Raw genomic sequence first — 16508 nt, forward strand, 5'->3', positions numbered from 1 at the left:
AGGGGAATTTTTGTATATCAAACTGCCTCTCCTAATCATGTCCTTGCTGAACTCTTTGGCAGCTGAATATAATATTCATGCAGTTGACATACCCTGGCCCTTTGGCCCCCTGGCAGTTTTGAAATGGTATTTAAAATACCTCCCTGAAAAGACAAATGACAGTCCACAAAATGGCAGGCTACTAAGGCTTAGGTTAGCTCTGGTATTTCTGACTTGTCATCATCTGTCATATGCTGAAATAACTGCTGATTATTATTTGTATGAATATTTTAAACCTGCAGGAAATGTGGTGTGAGAACAGGCTGTTTTTCTCTGCTGTTTCCTCTCCTGCCGTCTGACTCAGAGGTAGAGCTAGTCAGAGGAGGCGGTGGGCTGTGTAGTCTCCTGTGGTTCGAGGAGGTTGAGGGGAAGTGACTCCTTAGTGTACTGTGGGCTTTAGAGAGGCACCTGACATCAGGAGTGACATCAGAAGCTACCCTGAGCACCTGACCATGTCACCAAGCTGCTGAGACAGTCTGTCTGTTACTATACGTTTGGTTGTTAATCATGTCTCCTCGCTGCCTGGTTCTTCCATGTGGATCTAACCCCCTGTTGAAACCCAGATGGCGTCTACACAGCCTCATGGTTCTTAACACAACGTGCTAATGTAGTTTCAGTCCCCAATTGATGTTTTATAATAACCATTACCGTTTTATAATGGAAGGGAAGCAGAACTGCCGTAGGTCCGGTAATCTGATGTTTTGAACATGGTGTGGGCTGATGGGCTGTCTATCTCTGTCCCTCAGGAGGCAGCCTCAGCGTCCACCCCTCCAGTCAGTGAGCCGGCCATCGACGTGGACGACCTGGAAGAGTTCACCCTGAGACCAGCCCCTCAGGGGATCACGGTGAAGTGCAGGATCACCAGAGACAAGAAGGGCATGGACCGAGGCATGTACCCTACCTACTACCTCCACCTGGAGAGGGAGGATGGGAAGAAGGTGAGTGTAGAGCAGAAGGATAAATACTTACCACACTGACAGAATGCAAAGTGTGACCCTTTAGGGCAGAGCTGTTCAATGTCGGTCCTGGATGGCCAAATAACTACTGCTTTTCATCCTCTCCTTCTAATAAGGGACTGATTATAGACCTAGGACACCAGGTGAGTGCAAAACAAAAAGTGTTTCTGCCCTCCAGGACCAGAATTGAACAGCACTGCTTTGGGGCCACCATCCATCCTGACAGTACTTGGCCCTCTGCCTATGAACAAAAACTACATAAACTACACAATGAATTAGCACTACCAATCATCCGTGACAGGCTGTGAAAGGAGTCCATGCTTTGATTGTTTAGTGGAGCTGGTTAGATGAAGCTAATGTTGCAGGCTCATGTCCCAGGGCTTATTGATGATGGTGTTGTTTCTGATGAAGTTGCTTTGCTAATTGGATTTGTTCTTGCCATAGGTGTTCCTGTTAGCTGGAAGGAAGAGAAAGAAGAGCAAAACATCTAATTACCTCATCTCCATCGATCCCACTGATCTGTCTCGAGGGGGGGAGAGTTTCATCGGGAAGCTGAGGTGAGTGAGTCTGCTGCTGTTTCTTCTGACCACTGGGCTGCAGCTGCCTTTTTCACAATAAAGAGCCCGTCATTATGGGAAATCCAGATTACCTTCCAAGAATCTGTAGAAGATTGTTGTTTCTCTTTCAGACTGTTGGACTATGGGCAGAGGTATTACAACAATGTAGAGTAGAGTAGGCTACTGAGTGCATGCTCATACTTATCTGTCAACTCCATGGCATTCTCTAACCTTAAATATATTTAGCAAGAAGGATGTTTGCCTTTTTGGAGTAGCTAAATGAATGTGCTGTTTGATATATGCTGTAATGAATTGGGGGCTATGCAGGCCCACACCTGGCTGCTCTCTTGGAGAAGACAAAGTAATTGGATTCATTACTTCCGTTTGAGCGCTCATTGTTGGGATGAGGAAGCAACACTTGCGTGTTGGCGGCCAGGGTTGATTTAAAACAAGGACACAGAGACCCTGTGGGCACACGGGAGAGGGGAGAGGGGCACTGTTGCAGCCTACACACCCTGGCAGACACTTCCTATAAGGATGTGTGGGTGGGTCTGCACTGACTACAGTATGTCTACAGTGACTTGCAAAAGTTTTCACCCCCATGGCAATTTTCCTATCTTACTACCTGGAATTAAAATGGATTTTGGGAGGGTTTGTATCATTTGATTTACACAACATGACTAGCACTTTGAAGATGCAAAATATATTTTATTGTGAGACAAACAAGAAATAAGACCCCAAAAACAGAAAACTTGTGTGTGTGTGTGTGTGTGTGTGTGTGTGTGTGTGTGTGTGTGTGTGTGTGTGTGCTCAGAAAGTGTTCACATAAAGTATTTCAATATTTTGTTGTGTTAAAATGGATTAAATTGAGATTTTGTGTCACTGGCCTACACACAATACCCTATAACTTACACACAATACCCAGTGGAATTATGTTTTTAGAATTTTTAACAAATGTATAAAAAATGAAGAGCTGTATTCAACCCCTTTGTTATGGGAAGCTTAAATACGTTCAGGAGTAAACATTTGCTTAACAAGTCATATAATAAGTTGCATGGAGTCACTTTGTGTGCAACTTTTGTGTTTAACATGATTTCCGAATGACTACCTCATATCTGTACCTCACACATATCTGTAAGGTCCCTCGAAAAATTATTTAGTCAGCCACCAATTGTGCAAGTTCTCCCACTTAAAAAGATGAGAGAGGCCTATAATTTTCATCATAGGTACACTTCAACTATGACAGACAAAATGAGAAAAAAAATCCAGAAAATCACATTGTAGAATTTTTTATGAATTTCTTTGCAAATTATGGTGGAAAATAAGTATTTGGCCACCTACAAACAAGCAAGATTTCTGGCTCTCACAGACCTGTAACTTCTTCTTTAAGAGGCTCCTCTGTCCTCCACTTGTTACCTGTATTAATGGCACATGTTTGAACTTATTATCAGTATAAAATACACCTGTCCACAACCTCAAACAGTCACACTCCAAACTCCACTATGGCCAAGACCAAAGAGCTGTCAAAGGACACCAGAAACAAAATTGTAGACCTGCATCAGGCTGGGAAGGCTGAATCTGCAATAGGTAAGCAGCTAGGAAATGGAAGACATACAAGACCACTGATAATCTCCCTCGATCTGGGGCTCCACGCAAGATCTCACCCCGTGGGGTCAAAATGATCACAAGAACAGTGAACAAAAATCCCAGAACCACACGGGGGGACCTCGTGAATGACCTGCAGAGAGCTGGGACCAAAGTAACAAAGCCTACCATCAGTAACACACTACGCCGCCAGGGACTTAAATCCTGCAGTGCCAGACGTGTCCTCCTGCTTAAGCCAGTACATGTCCAGGGCTGTCGGAAGTTTGCTAGAGAGCATTTGGATGATCCAGAAGAAGATTGGGATAATGTCATATGGTCAGATGAAACCAAATTAGAACTTTTTGGTAAAACCTCAACTCGTCGTGTTTGGAGGACAAAGAATGCTGAGTTGCATCCAAAGAACACCATACCTACTGTGAAGCATGGGGGTGGAAACATCATGCTTTGGGGCTGTTTTTCTGCAAAGGGACCAGGACAACTGATCCGTGTAAAGGAAAGAATGAATGGGGCCATGTATCGTGAGATTTTGAGTGAAAACCTCCTTCCATCAGCAAGGGCATTGAAGATGAAACGTGGCTGGGTCTTTCAGCATGACAACGATCCCAAACACACCGCCTGGGCAACGAAGGAGTGGCTTCGTAAGAAGCATTTCAAGGTCCTGGAGTGGCCTAGCCAGTCTCCAGATCTCAACCCCATAGAAAATCTTTGGAGGGAGTTGAAAGTCTGTGTTGCCCAGCAACAGCCCCAAAACATCACTGCTCTAGAGGAGATCTGCATGGAGGAATGGGCCAAAATACCAGCAACAGTGTGTGAAAACCTTGTGAAGACTTACAGAAAATGTTTGACCTCTGTCATTGCCAACAAAGGGTATATTACAAAGTATTGAGAAACTTTTGTTATTGACCAAATACTTATTTTCCACCATAATTTGCAAATAAATTCATTAAAAATCTTACAATGTGATTTTCTGGATTTTTTTAATTCTCATTTTGTCTGTCATATTTTAAGTGTACCTATGATGAAAATTACAGGCCTCTCTCATCTTTTTAAGTGAGAGAACTTGCACAACTGGTGGCTGACTAAATACTTTTCTGCCCTACTGTATCCTTTTGAGCCTGGTGAAATGATTAATTACACTTTGGATGGGGTATCAATACACTGAGTCACTACAAAGATACATGCATTCTTCCTAACTCGGTTGCCGGACAAGAAGGAAACCGCACATGGATTTCTCCATGAGGCCAATGGTGACTTTAAAACAGTTACAGAAATGAATGGTTGTGATAGAACTCAAGATGGATCAACAACATTGTAGTTACTCGGCAATACTAACTTAAATGACAGAGTGAAAAGAAGGAAGCCTATACAGAATAAAAATATTCCAAAACATGCATCCTGTTTGCAGTAAAGAACTAAAGTAAAACAAGAAAATTGGCAAAGAAATGTACATTATGTCCTGAATACAAAGCGTTATGTTTGGGGCAAGTCCAACACAACACATCACTGAGTACCACTCTTCGTATTTTCAAGCATGGTGGTGGCTGAATCATTTTATGGGTATGCTTGTTATCGACAAGGACTAGGGAGTTTTTGGGGATAAAAATATTTTGAATAGAGCTAAGCTCAGGCAAAATCATTTTACTCTGCTTTCCAACAGACACTGGGAGACAAATTCACCTTTCAGCAGGACAATAACCTACAACACAAGGCCAAATATACACACGGAGTTGCTTACCAAGACAACATTGAATGTTCCTGAGTGGCGTAGTTACAGTTTTGACTTAAATCGTGTTGAAAATCTGTGGCAAGACTTGAAAATGGCTGTCTAGCAATGATTAACAACCAACTTTAGCTTGAAGATTTGTTTTAATGTGCAAATATTGTATAATCCATGTGTGCAAATCTCATATATATTTACCCAGAAAGATTCTGTAATCACTGCCAAAGGTAATTCTAACAGTTATTGACTCAGGGGTGTGAATATTTATGTTAATTAGATATTTCTGTATTTTATTTGCAAAACATTTGCAAAAAAATCTGAAAACATTTTTACTTTGACATCAAATCAAATGTATTTATATAGCCCTTCGTACATCATACGAAGAAGAAACCGAGAGAGGAACCAGGCTATGAGGGGTGGCCAGTCCTCTTCTGGCTGTGCCGGGTGGAGATCATGGGGTATTGTGTGTAGATGGGTGAGAAAGAAAGATAAACAAAACAAAATATGGAGTAAGTAAAGGGGTATGAGTACGTACTTTCTGTGACCAGATTTCACTGTGAGGGCTTATGTCAAATTTAACAGATTTGTTTTCTAATGAGCTCTTTTTATGCCCATTCAGGATCATTCACACGCTCTTAAGACTTAGCCCCACCCATCTCTTTTCACAGAATTTACATGTAAACTCAAGGACAGCAATCCTCAGCATGGTTGGCTCCATTATCTCAACCAATCATGGCTAGCAAGGAAGGATCCTGTCATTCTTTTTTTATTTTATTTTATTTAACCTTTATTTAACTAGGCAAGTCAGTTAAGAACAAATTCTATATAGCTCAGGGCTTTCTCCATAATCAACATTTTTTATTCATATTTACGGCTCCCGTACAAGTTTTTGATTAAGGCACATGAAAGTTCACATGTTCAAAAGGCATTTGTGCAAAAAAACCTCAACAAATATATTAAAACGGCCTTGCTGTGAAGTAGGAACTAGCCTCAAATGCCCCCGATCCTGTAACCGGTCACATATTGTCTGGGCCTGCTTACTGTCTGTGTTAGTATAGAATAGTGTCGGGGCTCCAGGCTTTGATTTCCAGGAAGGCAGTGACATCAGGGCTCCTTAGAGATAGCATCAGCTCTGCCACAGCACAGTGGCTCCACAGAGTGAGCCCCCCAGGTAGTCTAATCAAACATGGCTTGGCCACGCGCTTCATTCATCTGGTGTACTGGCTGCTTCTGCTGGTCGATAGGCTACGCTCCCCTCCACGCCTCTCGTCCCTCTCGCTCCTCACGCCTCTATCATCACAGTAACACTTGACTGATGGAGAGCTGGATTGAGAAGAGCAGCTGACCTTTCACCTGCCACTTGTGAGAGTCATGGACAAGCCGCACAAATGAGCTCCTGACTTTTCAATTGACCTTTAAGAGCCGTCCAATCTGCCATTAGGGGTTCCAGTTGTGATTGAGGTAAAGGGATTAACAGAGATATGAGCCATTATTCAACCTAGCTGTGCAGACATCTCATCTAACCCTCTCCAACTGTTTATAGCCATACAATTATTTATTTTGACAGCTCATAACAAAATAATGCTGTTTTAATTCATAAATTCAATTTACAATGGCAATAGTATAAATACCACGATTGCATGTACTGTAAGATATGATAAATACTCATTGTAATTTGAAATAATGAGATGGTGACTTTTGATGACAGAGTCATTAAAGACAATGATGATGATGATGTAAACAATTTACATTGATTGCGCATCATGGGCTGGATACAAATCTATTGTTTTCTTAAGGTTGATTAGCAGAGCCTTTTTCCTACTCATTGAGTCTGATGGTAGGATGGGCTCCAGGAGGTGGCTGATTAGGGATAATGGCCACTGCCTTCATCTGTCTCAATGGCTCCTTGTCCCTTTAGTATGGCATGGCATACTCTCCCAGTCCCTCTGTATCCTCAGTGTGTTTTCTCTTCTCTACAGGTCCAACCTCATGGGAACCAAGTTTACAGTGTATGACAGTGGACAGAACCCTGGGAAGACAACCTCCAGCCTAGAGGCTACTAACCTGCGGCAGGAGCTGGCAGCTGTCTGCTATGTGAGTCCTCCTGTTGTCTATTACCCAGATACAAACAGGCAAACATTGAGCTACTCTCAGGCTCATAGCTAATTAGCGTTGTCTTAGTCTGGGGGAGACATGGACGTGTCAGACACAAATAAGAGAGGAGAGGCAAGCAAGGTCAAATACATACAGAGACCGCACACAGAGCACTACTCTCAGTCATTAGGACCAGCCCCCGTAGCCCCTTAATAACAGTGCCTTCATCTGGGGAGACATCAGTGTGTCAGACACAAATAATAGCAAATGAAATATAAGAGGCAAACCTGGATGAATACATACAATATTGTGGGGTTATTAGGCAAAGCCACAGAGCATTAGTGTTGGAACAGGGGGACACCTGGTGCTCACAATTTTAATGGCAACGGTTTTGACCTGATACATTATCAACGAGGACTCATACTGTGGTTGACAGACTGGACCATAATATAAGTCCACTATACTTATTTTTCAGGAAACCAATGTTTTAGGGTTCAAAGGACCTCGTAAAATGAGTGTCATCATTCCTGGAATGAACATGGACCATGAGAGAGTCGCCATCTGCCCACGGAATGTAAGTCAAAGAAAATATTCCTCAATGTAGGAAGAGTATATTAGGGACCGGTGGTGTGGTTTCAGTTGGTTGCCCTGAGTAATGGTTTACCTGTCTGTGACTTATTCTCGCCACTCAGGACCATGAGTCTTTACTGGCGCGGTGGCAGAACAAGAGCACAGAGAGCGTGATCGAGCTTCACAACAAGACACCCGTGTGGAACGACGACACTCAGTCCTACGTTCTCAACTTCCACGGCAGAGTCACTCAGGCCTCAGTCAAGAATTTCCAGATCATCCACGACAATGACCGTGAGCTCTCCAGATTCTTACATGTCATATACTTTGTGCATCCTATTCCCTACTGATGAAAAAAGTGGTGCACTATATAGGGCAGAGATGGGAAACCGGCGGCGCAGCCCCCCTTTTGAAGGACCTCTGATCAGTCGGGGTCTCAACCTACTGTTGCGAGTTAGAATAGTAGAATACACAAGATGTCATTTTGAAATGTGGTTGTGCATCAGCAGTTTTTCTCTTTTTATGTCAGTCACTGATAGTCAGTCAATTAGTCCATGTCCCCAATTTTTGGGGGGGATTGCTAAGTTAGTTTTACGGCCGGCTATTGAATTATCAGCTGGAGGGCCCGCATTGATTTTGTTAGTCAGTCTCACTCAAATATCATATTAAAAACTGCAAACATTTCTCTCCACCCTATGGCAAACTGTGTAAAATTGCAGGAGATTAGCTGTAAAGCGGCTAATTTTCCTCTCCGCCCCATGGCAAAATATGTAGAATACTAGCAAACTTGCTTTAAAACTGCAACACTTTTTCTACAGCCAATGGCAATGTGTAGAATTGCATGAAATGAACTATAAAATGTAAAAATGATCTATTTTGTGGCCCCCAACCCCATCGAAATTGTCCATCCCTGATATAGGGAATAGGGTGCCATTTGGTATGCAGACAAAGTACAGAGCACAGTGCAAAGATAGCAGCAGGCCTGCGAGCATTAACACACACAATAATCTCTCATGTTATCCTATATTTATGTCATTCTCTGAATCTGGCATACCGGTTTTTATTCTGCATATTTTTACTTATTCAAGAAACATAATTTCACTCCCTTCTTTTAAAGTGATAATTTTTAAGTCTGCACCTGCTTTAACATCTGCTAATCTGTGTACGCCAAATAAATCAAATAAACTTTTATTTGAGTAATGATAGTTTATATTGTTTTACTTAACTAAAAACTCACATTTATCAAGTTATCACTTCTTTGTTTTCTGTTTCTTCCTCACCCCTTTAGCGGACTACATTGTGATGCAGTTTGGGCGGGTTGCGGAGGATGTATTCACCATGGACTATAACTACCCTATGTGTGCCCTCCAAGCCTTCGCCATTGCTCTCTCCAGCTTTGACAGCAAGCTGGCCTGTGAGTAGCAGCCACCCTCAGTCCTTTCCCTCCTGAGAAGCTACCTGCTCCAAACTGAAGGCCTACTCATGGGCCTCCATTAGTCCATCAGTCCCCTCACCAAGGGCTTCAGTTAATCCCGGGTCATCATGGGGACCCAACACTGTCCAAGAATCCCCCCTGGAATTTGCTTAAGCCGAGGATGGTGTGGAGGCACAAACTGTCTGCAAGTGTGTCTGTGAGTGTGTGTATGTGTTCTGGTGCTCCTTAGGAACCCTTCCAGTCTCTATTCTGGATAAGGATATGTCAATCAGTGGACAGGACAAGCACAAAGACTAATCCACTCTTGCATCTTAAGGCTCATTTTAATAGATAATGTTTTAAATTAAATATGTAACAATGAATCCTGTTACTTTATGTATCCGTTGTGGAATTCTAACATTTATTTAATCATTAATTACTTTTCAATGAATAACATTTATTGCAACAACAAAAAAACAAACAACTGTTCATCTTCATGTTGAATTGGTTGAAGGAGTTTCATCGTAGTAATTAACCCCCACATCTTTTTTATCTGCCATCTTTAACTTATTCAATATTGGACTAGAAACCATTAGGTTACAAATTAGGAGCCATTCAAGATTGAAAACGTAATTCAAAAGATAAAACTCCTAACAAATAACACTTTAACCTCATAACGGTCACTAATATGACTCATTTGAACATCACATAACATTCACATCCATGTATGTGTTTATATTGTTATTTATGTATTTATACGGATCCACGACACAGGTAACTGACAAAATAAAGGAAACACCAACAGAAAGCGTCTTAATAAGGGGTTGGGTCACCACGAGCTGCCAGAACAGCTTCAAAGCACCTTGATATAGATTCTACAAGTATCTGGAACTATACTGGAGGGATGTGACACCATTCTTCCACGAGAAATTCCATAGTTTTTTGTTTTGTTGATGGTGGTAGAAAACGCCGTCTCAGGCACCGCTCCAGAATCTCCCAGAAGTGTTCGATTGGGTTGAGATCTGGTGACTGAGAGACACACCCTTTTAAAAACCCCATGCTCCTTTGAGACCCATTTTAAGATAAACTGAGATCTCTTCTTCTAGCCATGGTAGCCAAAATAATGGGTAAATGGGCATTTTATACATGACCCTAAGCATGATGGGACGTTAACTGCTTAATTAACTGAGGAACCACACCTGTTTGGAAGCACCTGCTTTCAATATACTTTGTGTCCCTAATTTACTCGTGCTTTCTTTATTCTGGCAGTTACCTGTATGTTGTTCTTAAGTGTGTCAATATCCTTAGTTTACACTCATTGAATCTTTGTTTTTGAGCTTGAAGCACACAACTTGATTGAAGGGAATATCTGTCATACCTACACATAGGATAAAAACAGATAGTTAATCAATTGGACATGAACAGACCAGGTCAAATCAAGGGCATGACACACAGTCTGTGCATCTTGTAAAACATCATATCACACGATCAAGTATGAGAATGTATAGGATGGTGCACTTTAACGACGTTTACAGTGTATGTGAAATAGCTGTACATATTGTGCCTTTGGAGAAAACAAATCTAATTTTATGCTTTATCAGATGTTCTTCTCTTTCTGGGACGGGACTTTGTAATGCACCTGTCTGAGCCTGGGTGTCTTTGTTCTGCCTGCTCCCTCTCCACCCTCTACTAGAAACACACTTATTGAGGTGACAGGATTTGGTCACTTTTCTATTTGGTTATATCTGATTGTAATTTTCAGATGATGAAGTCACTAAAGTCGGGGTGTTTTTATATGCCCCTACTGTAAATTCTCAACTCCCTGAATAAAATATGATTTACTAATTTGTCCCCAGGAATCATAACAAATTATATTCAGTAATATAATGTACAGAATCTTGTATTGGCACAAGACCATGGGCATTTTGGTTTGCAGATGCACTCATCTTCATCTGACATTATCAGATGAAGGTTATCAGTTCATACGTTATCAGAGACCAAACCCCTCATATGGCAAGGATAGTAGCAGGCCTGCGTGTATTAACACACATACTAATCTCTCATGTTATCCTATATTGATTTTTATTCTCCATAATTCAATTATCTTAAGTCACTTCTTTTAAAAATATTTGGGGGGGGGACTTTATTGAACAGAGAGGATGACAGTGGGGAAAGATAGAGGTTGTGTCAAAGGGCAGTAGACTGGATTCAAACCTATGCTGATAATGTAGAAATGTGCTGGAGGCTGCGACATTACCATTAGACCACCTGGCCACTCTCCACATTTTTTGAGAGGCAAAAACATTTCACAAAATATATGAAACTATTTTATATTTTATGGATATTAACTGTAAAATTAAGGCAAACAACAATCTCCGAGGCAGCTCAATGCAAGTTATGAAAAAAGGGTCTTTAATCAACCATGATATTCCTGTTTCTTAGTGATGTGTTCTAACTCTTCTGAATTTTTAGGCAAACTGTTGAGACCCTTGCAGAAAAAAATACTGTGCTTTTCATATCAAGTTTCTTTGTGTCCAAGAAACAAGGCCCTTTCATTCTGTGTGTTTAGTACTGTTTCACTGTAATGTAAAATGTGTACATTGTTCAATATACAGTGTTTGTAAACACACAGTTCTGATTATGAAAAAAATAAAACTCCAATGAGTCAAACAAGTCACATGCACCCACAGCACTATGTACTCTGACTGAACCCCTGAGATGTGTATGAAGTGATGATATGGTCATAGAAGGACAATAGACTGCTAGGACAGTGGACAGTGTCCGAGGACAGTGGTAGTACAGTGTATTCAACAGGAAAACAGGAGATTCAGATCCAACTCATGGACAATTCATTTTTTATTACGGATACATTCTGGGCTTAATAGTTGCTGGTTTGAATTTTTATATGACCTTTTAATATATTTGAGATACTGGATTTAAATGAGTAAACAGAGGTAGATTATTCATGTGGGTCCCTGCTCTCTCTGTTTACAATCTATCCCAGAGGATACCAGGGTCTACAATGCTTGACTGCCATATTGGAATAAGGTTAGAGTCAGATAGTTTGTCTGTCATCAAAGGACATGGTGAATTGTAGGTAAATGGTTTTCTTTAAAGCAGCATGAATATTAGGGTATTAGGTAGTCTAGTTAGGATCACAATTCACCCATTCATCTTGTCTTGGGACACAAGGAGACAGGATAGAAAACGGGGATTTGCATAAGGAGAGGTACATTCCTGGGAATATTCAAAACACTCAGTAAGGTCAAAGGGCTAGGGAGTTTAGGATGAGCTAGTTTCCTTATTGACTCTGCCCACTATGTCTCTCTCCTGTTCCTCATCCTGAGAAAACTCCCAATCCCCAGCTCCCCAGCCATATCTGGTGGGGTGAAGCTGTCTGTCTCTTCAGACTGAGACAGTAGAATGTACTCTTCTTCTTCCATCTCTTCTTCTGCTTCTGCCTCTGGATTACTACAGACATCACAACTAAAACGGAGAGCCTCAGCCTCCATCAGTGGGTCTTCTTCATCACCTACTTCTTCCTCTGTCTCATCCACTTGCTCCTCCTCCTTCTCTTCTTCAACTTCCTCCTCCTCTTCCTCTTCCTTCTCATCCTCTTCTTCCTCCTCTTTCACCTCTTCATACCTATATTCATAGACCGTATCCTGCTTAGGGTAGTGAAACACATCTTTGTGGTCGCTGAATCTGATTTGCTTTTTTACTCTGCTGGGACTACTACCCTTTTCTTCCAATCCTCCTTCAGGTGGCAGGGGCAGGCAGACCTGCAGCTCCTCCTCCTCCATGTCATCTTCTACATCATCCTCCTCATCTACCACCTCCTCAGCCAGGGCCTCAGCAGTGGGTATCTCTGAGTCAGCAGCAGGCTTCTCCTGGATGGTGATGGGGTCATAACTGCCGCTGCGTCTGCCACCGGGCTCCTCATACTGGGGGTAGGTCTCCTCAGGGTAGCCTGGAGAGAGAGAGACAGACATGGAATGACAGGGACACTCTACCAGAGGGGACAATCATAATATCAACTGTCTCAGACCGTCTCACTTACCTTTTCCACTTAACCTATGTCATAGTTCTACAGAAGTACAGTAAATAATACTCAAAGCCTCGTGAATATTATTTTCTGTGTGGTGGAGTGACTGAGAGGAGCCTGCCTGCTGTGTTGTGTTAACCTACCCTCCCAGTCAGCTGTGTAGGGCACCATCTCAGCCTCCATCTCAGGTGTGGCCCCCTCCATAAGTCGTACCTCCTGCATCACCCGGCTGATCTTGCTCAGCTTCCGCAGTAACTTCTCCTCCTGCTTTGATGCTCTTCTAACCTTGCTGCTAGTCCTGCTGCATGCCACCAGAGAGCAGCAGAGAGGGGAAAGAAAAGGGGCCTCAATTAATACCAATGCAGTCCTTCTCCCATTCATACCATAGTGCTTTCATTCTGATCAATCGTTATCTATAGCCTGGAGATTATTCATTTCTGCTTTGCTCATGATAACATTTTTTGCCTTCCTGCAACACTTTCACAGATTACAAATGGTATGTCAAACACATTTTAAATGTGTAGCTAAACACTGCCTCTAGGATGAGCAATATTAAGAAGTTATTGTGAAGAGGTGAACAATGGCATGCAGAAATTAGTAATAGAGAGAAGTTAATAGCTGAGATTTGTCCTGAAAGGAGATATGTCTCAAAGTATTGGAAATCTACTCCTGTATTGGGAAAAAGGAAGAGACACTAACTGCACGTTATTGATCTAATATACCCCTTTATTAAGAAAGATGAGAGTGAATATTGTTATGTTATTGGAGATCGAATATTCACCTTCCATGGATGGTGGCCCCAATCTCTGTAAATCAGGAGGCTTTTAAATGTACATGCTTTCCTTCAAGTTGCATCAAATACAATCTTCATTAAGTACAAAATATACACTTGCATGAAAAGGCACATGAGCAAAGGAATACCTGAATATGGGAGAGTTAATCAAAGAATTTGCCCTTTCATTTTTGTGGCGTCCACCCTGATTTATCACTGAAATGGAGTCATTTCTTTGGCTCATCTTAGATCTGGGCTGTGATAAGTGGTGTGTAAATGGAAATATGGGATGCTTACCTGTCAGGAGTGCTGCTCCTTCTGGAGACGATTCTCTCCATCACTCTCTCTGTCTCCAGCAGCTTCTCCTGAAGCTGGGCCAGCTCATCATCTGCTGGGAGGGAAACATGGCAGTCAGGGATGTAAAGAGCAAACTCATGCATGGACGAACACACACCATATCTAGAGTTGCTTTCCAATGTTGCAGAAAGCCTTGAGATTCAACATTCACTCAGTACGTTCAGTACTACACATTCAATACTCAGTATTCATTTGAATCAACCATGGTGACTCAATGTTTCTTAATAATGGAAGGTGAGAGTGGCATTGACACATAGGACATGAATAGATTTCTATGCTGTCCCTGTCACATTGTCCCCCACCCCCTTGGCATTAATTTGATGAATGGAGCTAAACCTCTTAGTGCTGATCCAAAATACATGCAGTTAATTGGTATTAGACACTGTTGGGCTGAAACAACATTACTTCTCATTGCTAATCCAGGTCTAACAAAGGCAGGGAACAAAGCTTCCTGTAAATTGGACAGGATCCTAATCTACCTTATCACGGAGTTGCTTAAATTGGAGCTACTGATACATTCTGCAGGGGCCCTGACAAATGGAACGATCAAAACAATGAGGAAGTTGATTGAAAATAAGCCCTCAAAGTCATGAAAGAGGTGACTGTTAGAGAGGAGCTCATTTGTCAGATGACATTTCTCCTCGCAGGGTGTGCTATATCCTGCATTAGTCTTTCATCAGGGTGAATCATAATGGACTGTAGAACCTAAATGGTGTGTGTGTTAGGGAGGTCAGGACTCTTATCAACTGCACTATGAGATAAAAGGCACATCATATACATCATCGTGTCATTCACAATGGCCTAGCTATTAATGATGTGATGTGGTCTACTTACTCCTCTTCTTCTGCCAAGCTTCAGATGACATTGTTGGAAATCGGCATACCAGTTTAGTACTTTTTCCTTTAGGCCTAGTTGTCATCTGTGAATACAACAATGCATTTATGGTATGCACACCTTGTAATGTACTGGATGCACTGGACTCCTAGCCAGTATAGTTATTACATGGATGCTGTCAAAAACTGTAATAAAGTCTACATCCCTGCCTGCATGTATGATAACACCCCTTCTAAATAGTTTGTCTATCCATTTGACTTAGCCAGTCTAGGGTGGACATTTTGCAGCTTACCTTAAATATGATGAAGAGGATGTAGAGTAGGATTCCAAATCCGTAGATGGGAATGGCCTGGCTGATCAGATTGGATTTAGTGGCTCCTCGGATCTGAAGTGTGCCCATGCCTTTGGCTTTAGCCAGGACCTCAGGGCTGTGGGGCCCCGAGTCATGAGTCCCCTCCATCCACTGTCCGAGGCCCTCCTCTGGCATCTGTAGGCGATGCATCATGGGAGGATAATACCCAGGACCAACTAAGAATGAGAGCAGAGAGCACTGATCAACACACTAGGAAGAAGCCTGCAGAGTTCAATGGTATGCAAGTGGAACATTGCTCAGTATAGATGTTTGATATGAATGATGGATTAATCAATTTACTGAACACAACACTGAACCCAGCACACCTCTGACAGATATAATAGGGGTGAAAGATACAGTATAATATATTATGGAGAGATGGTCACAATGAAGAACAGGAAAAACAAGACATGACAAATTACAATTACTTTATTAGAGTGGTGTGGGAGTTCATAAAACTGGCAAGGGCAATGAGGAGTAGAACACAGAGGATAACCTTCTAGACTAAATATATGCATACACCCTGATGATAACAAAATTGTATGCTATAATAACTTGCAGTTGTAGGCTATTGGTAAAAAGCATAGATATATGAAATGCTGTATTCGATAGTTCCATGCAGTTACGTATTATACATTATCTAGCTTTGCTGGCAGGTTTGCAGATGGCTAGAACGATATGCAAAATATGGAATTATCTTCCAAGCATCAAAGCCGAGCTGCACATCAACAAGAGAACGGATCAGTGATAAGCTGCTGCCTTACCCTCGGGCTGCCCTACATCCTTCTTCCCTCTCGGTAAAAGCATTTTGGGAAGGAATAACGAAACACAGAGGACAGAGCAGGAAATCAGAGTAACCTTCTGCAGAGTAGTCATCGACATTTTGTCACAGATAAACTGTCCCAGAGAAAGGAGTATCTCTGGCTGTACATTAAGCCTCTGGTCGTCACTAGTTACCACAACCACAAAGTCATAATTATGGCTACACCCCGTCCATTTATAACATGTTTCTTCTTAAAATCTTATTTTAAACCTAACCGTAACCACACTGCTAACCTTACGCCTAGCCGTAAATATAGTCCAAAAAGCGAATTTTTACGATATCGTCCATTTTCGACTCTGTAGCTGTGGTAACTAGTGGAAACGCCAAACCTCATGCATCCTTCCTGATTTTACAGCTCGACGGAAGTGAC

General features: G+C 41.9%; 2 protein-coding genes across 8 annotated transcripts in view; one reads left to right on the plus strand and one right to left on the minus strand.

The window, feature by feature from the left end:
- tub (TUB bipartite transcription factor) overlaps positions 1-11634 on the plus strand; it is a 121936-nt gene extending 110302 nt beyond the window's left edge. For all 4 annotated transcript variants that reach the window (XM_035756869.2, XM_035756873.2, XM_035756874.2 and 1 more), the window contains 6 exons: positions 786-977; positions 1440-1552; positions 6857-6971; positions 7447-7545; positions 7664-7835; positions 8830-11634. In XM_035756869.2, the coding sequence (XP_035612762.2) occupies positions 786-977; positions 1440-1552; positions 6857-6971; positions 7447-7545; positions 7664-7835; positions 8830-8963 (825 nt within the window). In that variant the 3' untranslated portion in view covers positions 8964-11634. The remainder of the gene's footprint in view (positions 1-785; positions 978-1439; positions 1553-6856; positions 6972-7446; positions 7546-7663; positions 7836-8829) is intronic.
- Positions 11635-11793: 159 nt separating this feature from the next.
- On the minus strand, positions 11794-16498 carry ric3a (RIC3 acetylcholine receptor chaperone a). 4 transcript variants are annotated; one of them, XM_035756878.2, is made up of 6 exons: positions 16080-16498; positions 15256-15491; positions 14964-15048; positions 14070-14160; positions 13144-13298; positions 11794-12925 (listed from the first exon to the last, which is right to left on the minus strand). In XM_035756878.2, the coding sequence occupies exons 1-6, from the start codon at positions 16195-16197 to the stop codon at positions 12273-12275; spliced, it is 1338 nt and encodes a 445-aa protein (XP_035612771.1). In that variant the 5' UTR covers positions 16198-16498; the 3' UTR covers positions 11794-12272. The 4 variants fall into 4 exon arrangements, with proteins under 4 accessions (XP_035612771.1, XP_035612769.1, XP_035612770.1 ...); XM_035756876.2 differs by having other exon boundaries at positions 13144-13301; XM_035756877.2 differs by having other exon boundaries at positions 14070-14163.
- Positions 16499-16508: the final 10 nt, after the last annotated feature.

Source organism: Oncorhynchus keta, chromosome 14 (genome assembly GCF_023373465.1).
Source record: "Oncorhynchus keta strain PuntledgeMale-10-30-2019 chromosome 14, Oket_V2, whole genome shotgun sequence".
NCBI classification, from domain to species: Eukaryota; Metazoa; Chordata; class Actinopteri; order Salmoniformes; family Salmonidae; genus Oncorhynchus; species Oncorhynchus keta.

Excerpts from the sequence above, each read along its gene's own strand:
- ric3a (XM_035756875.2), bottom strand. The coding sequence starts at position 16,197 with ATGTCGATGACTACTCTGCAGAAGGTTACTCTGATTTCCTGCTCTGTC. Across the intron at positions 14,164-14,963 it reads AGCTTGGCAGAAGAAGAGGA|CAGATGATGAGCTGGCCCAG; the intron begins GTAAGTAGACCA and ends TTTCCCTCCCAG. Across the intron at positions 12,926-13,143 it reads CTACACAGCTGACTGGGAGG|GCTACCCTGAGGAGACCTAC; the intron begins GTAGGTTAACAC and ends CTCTCTCTCCAG.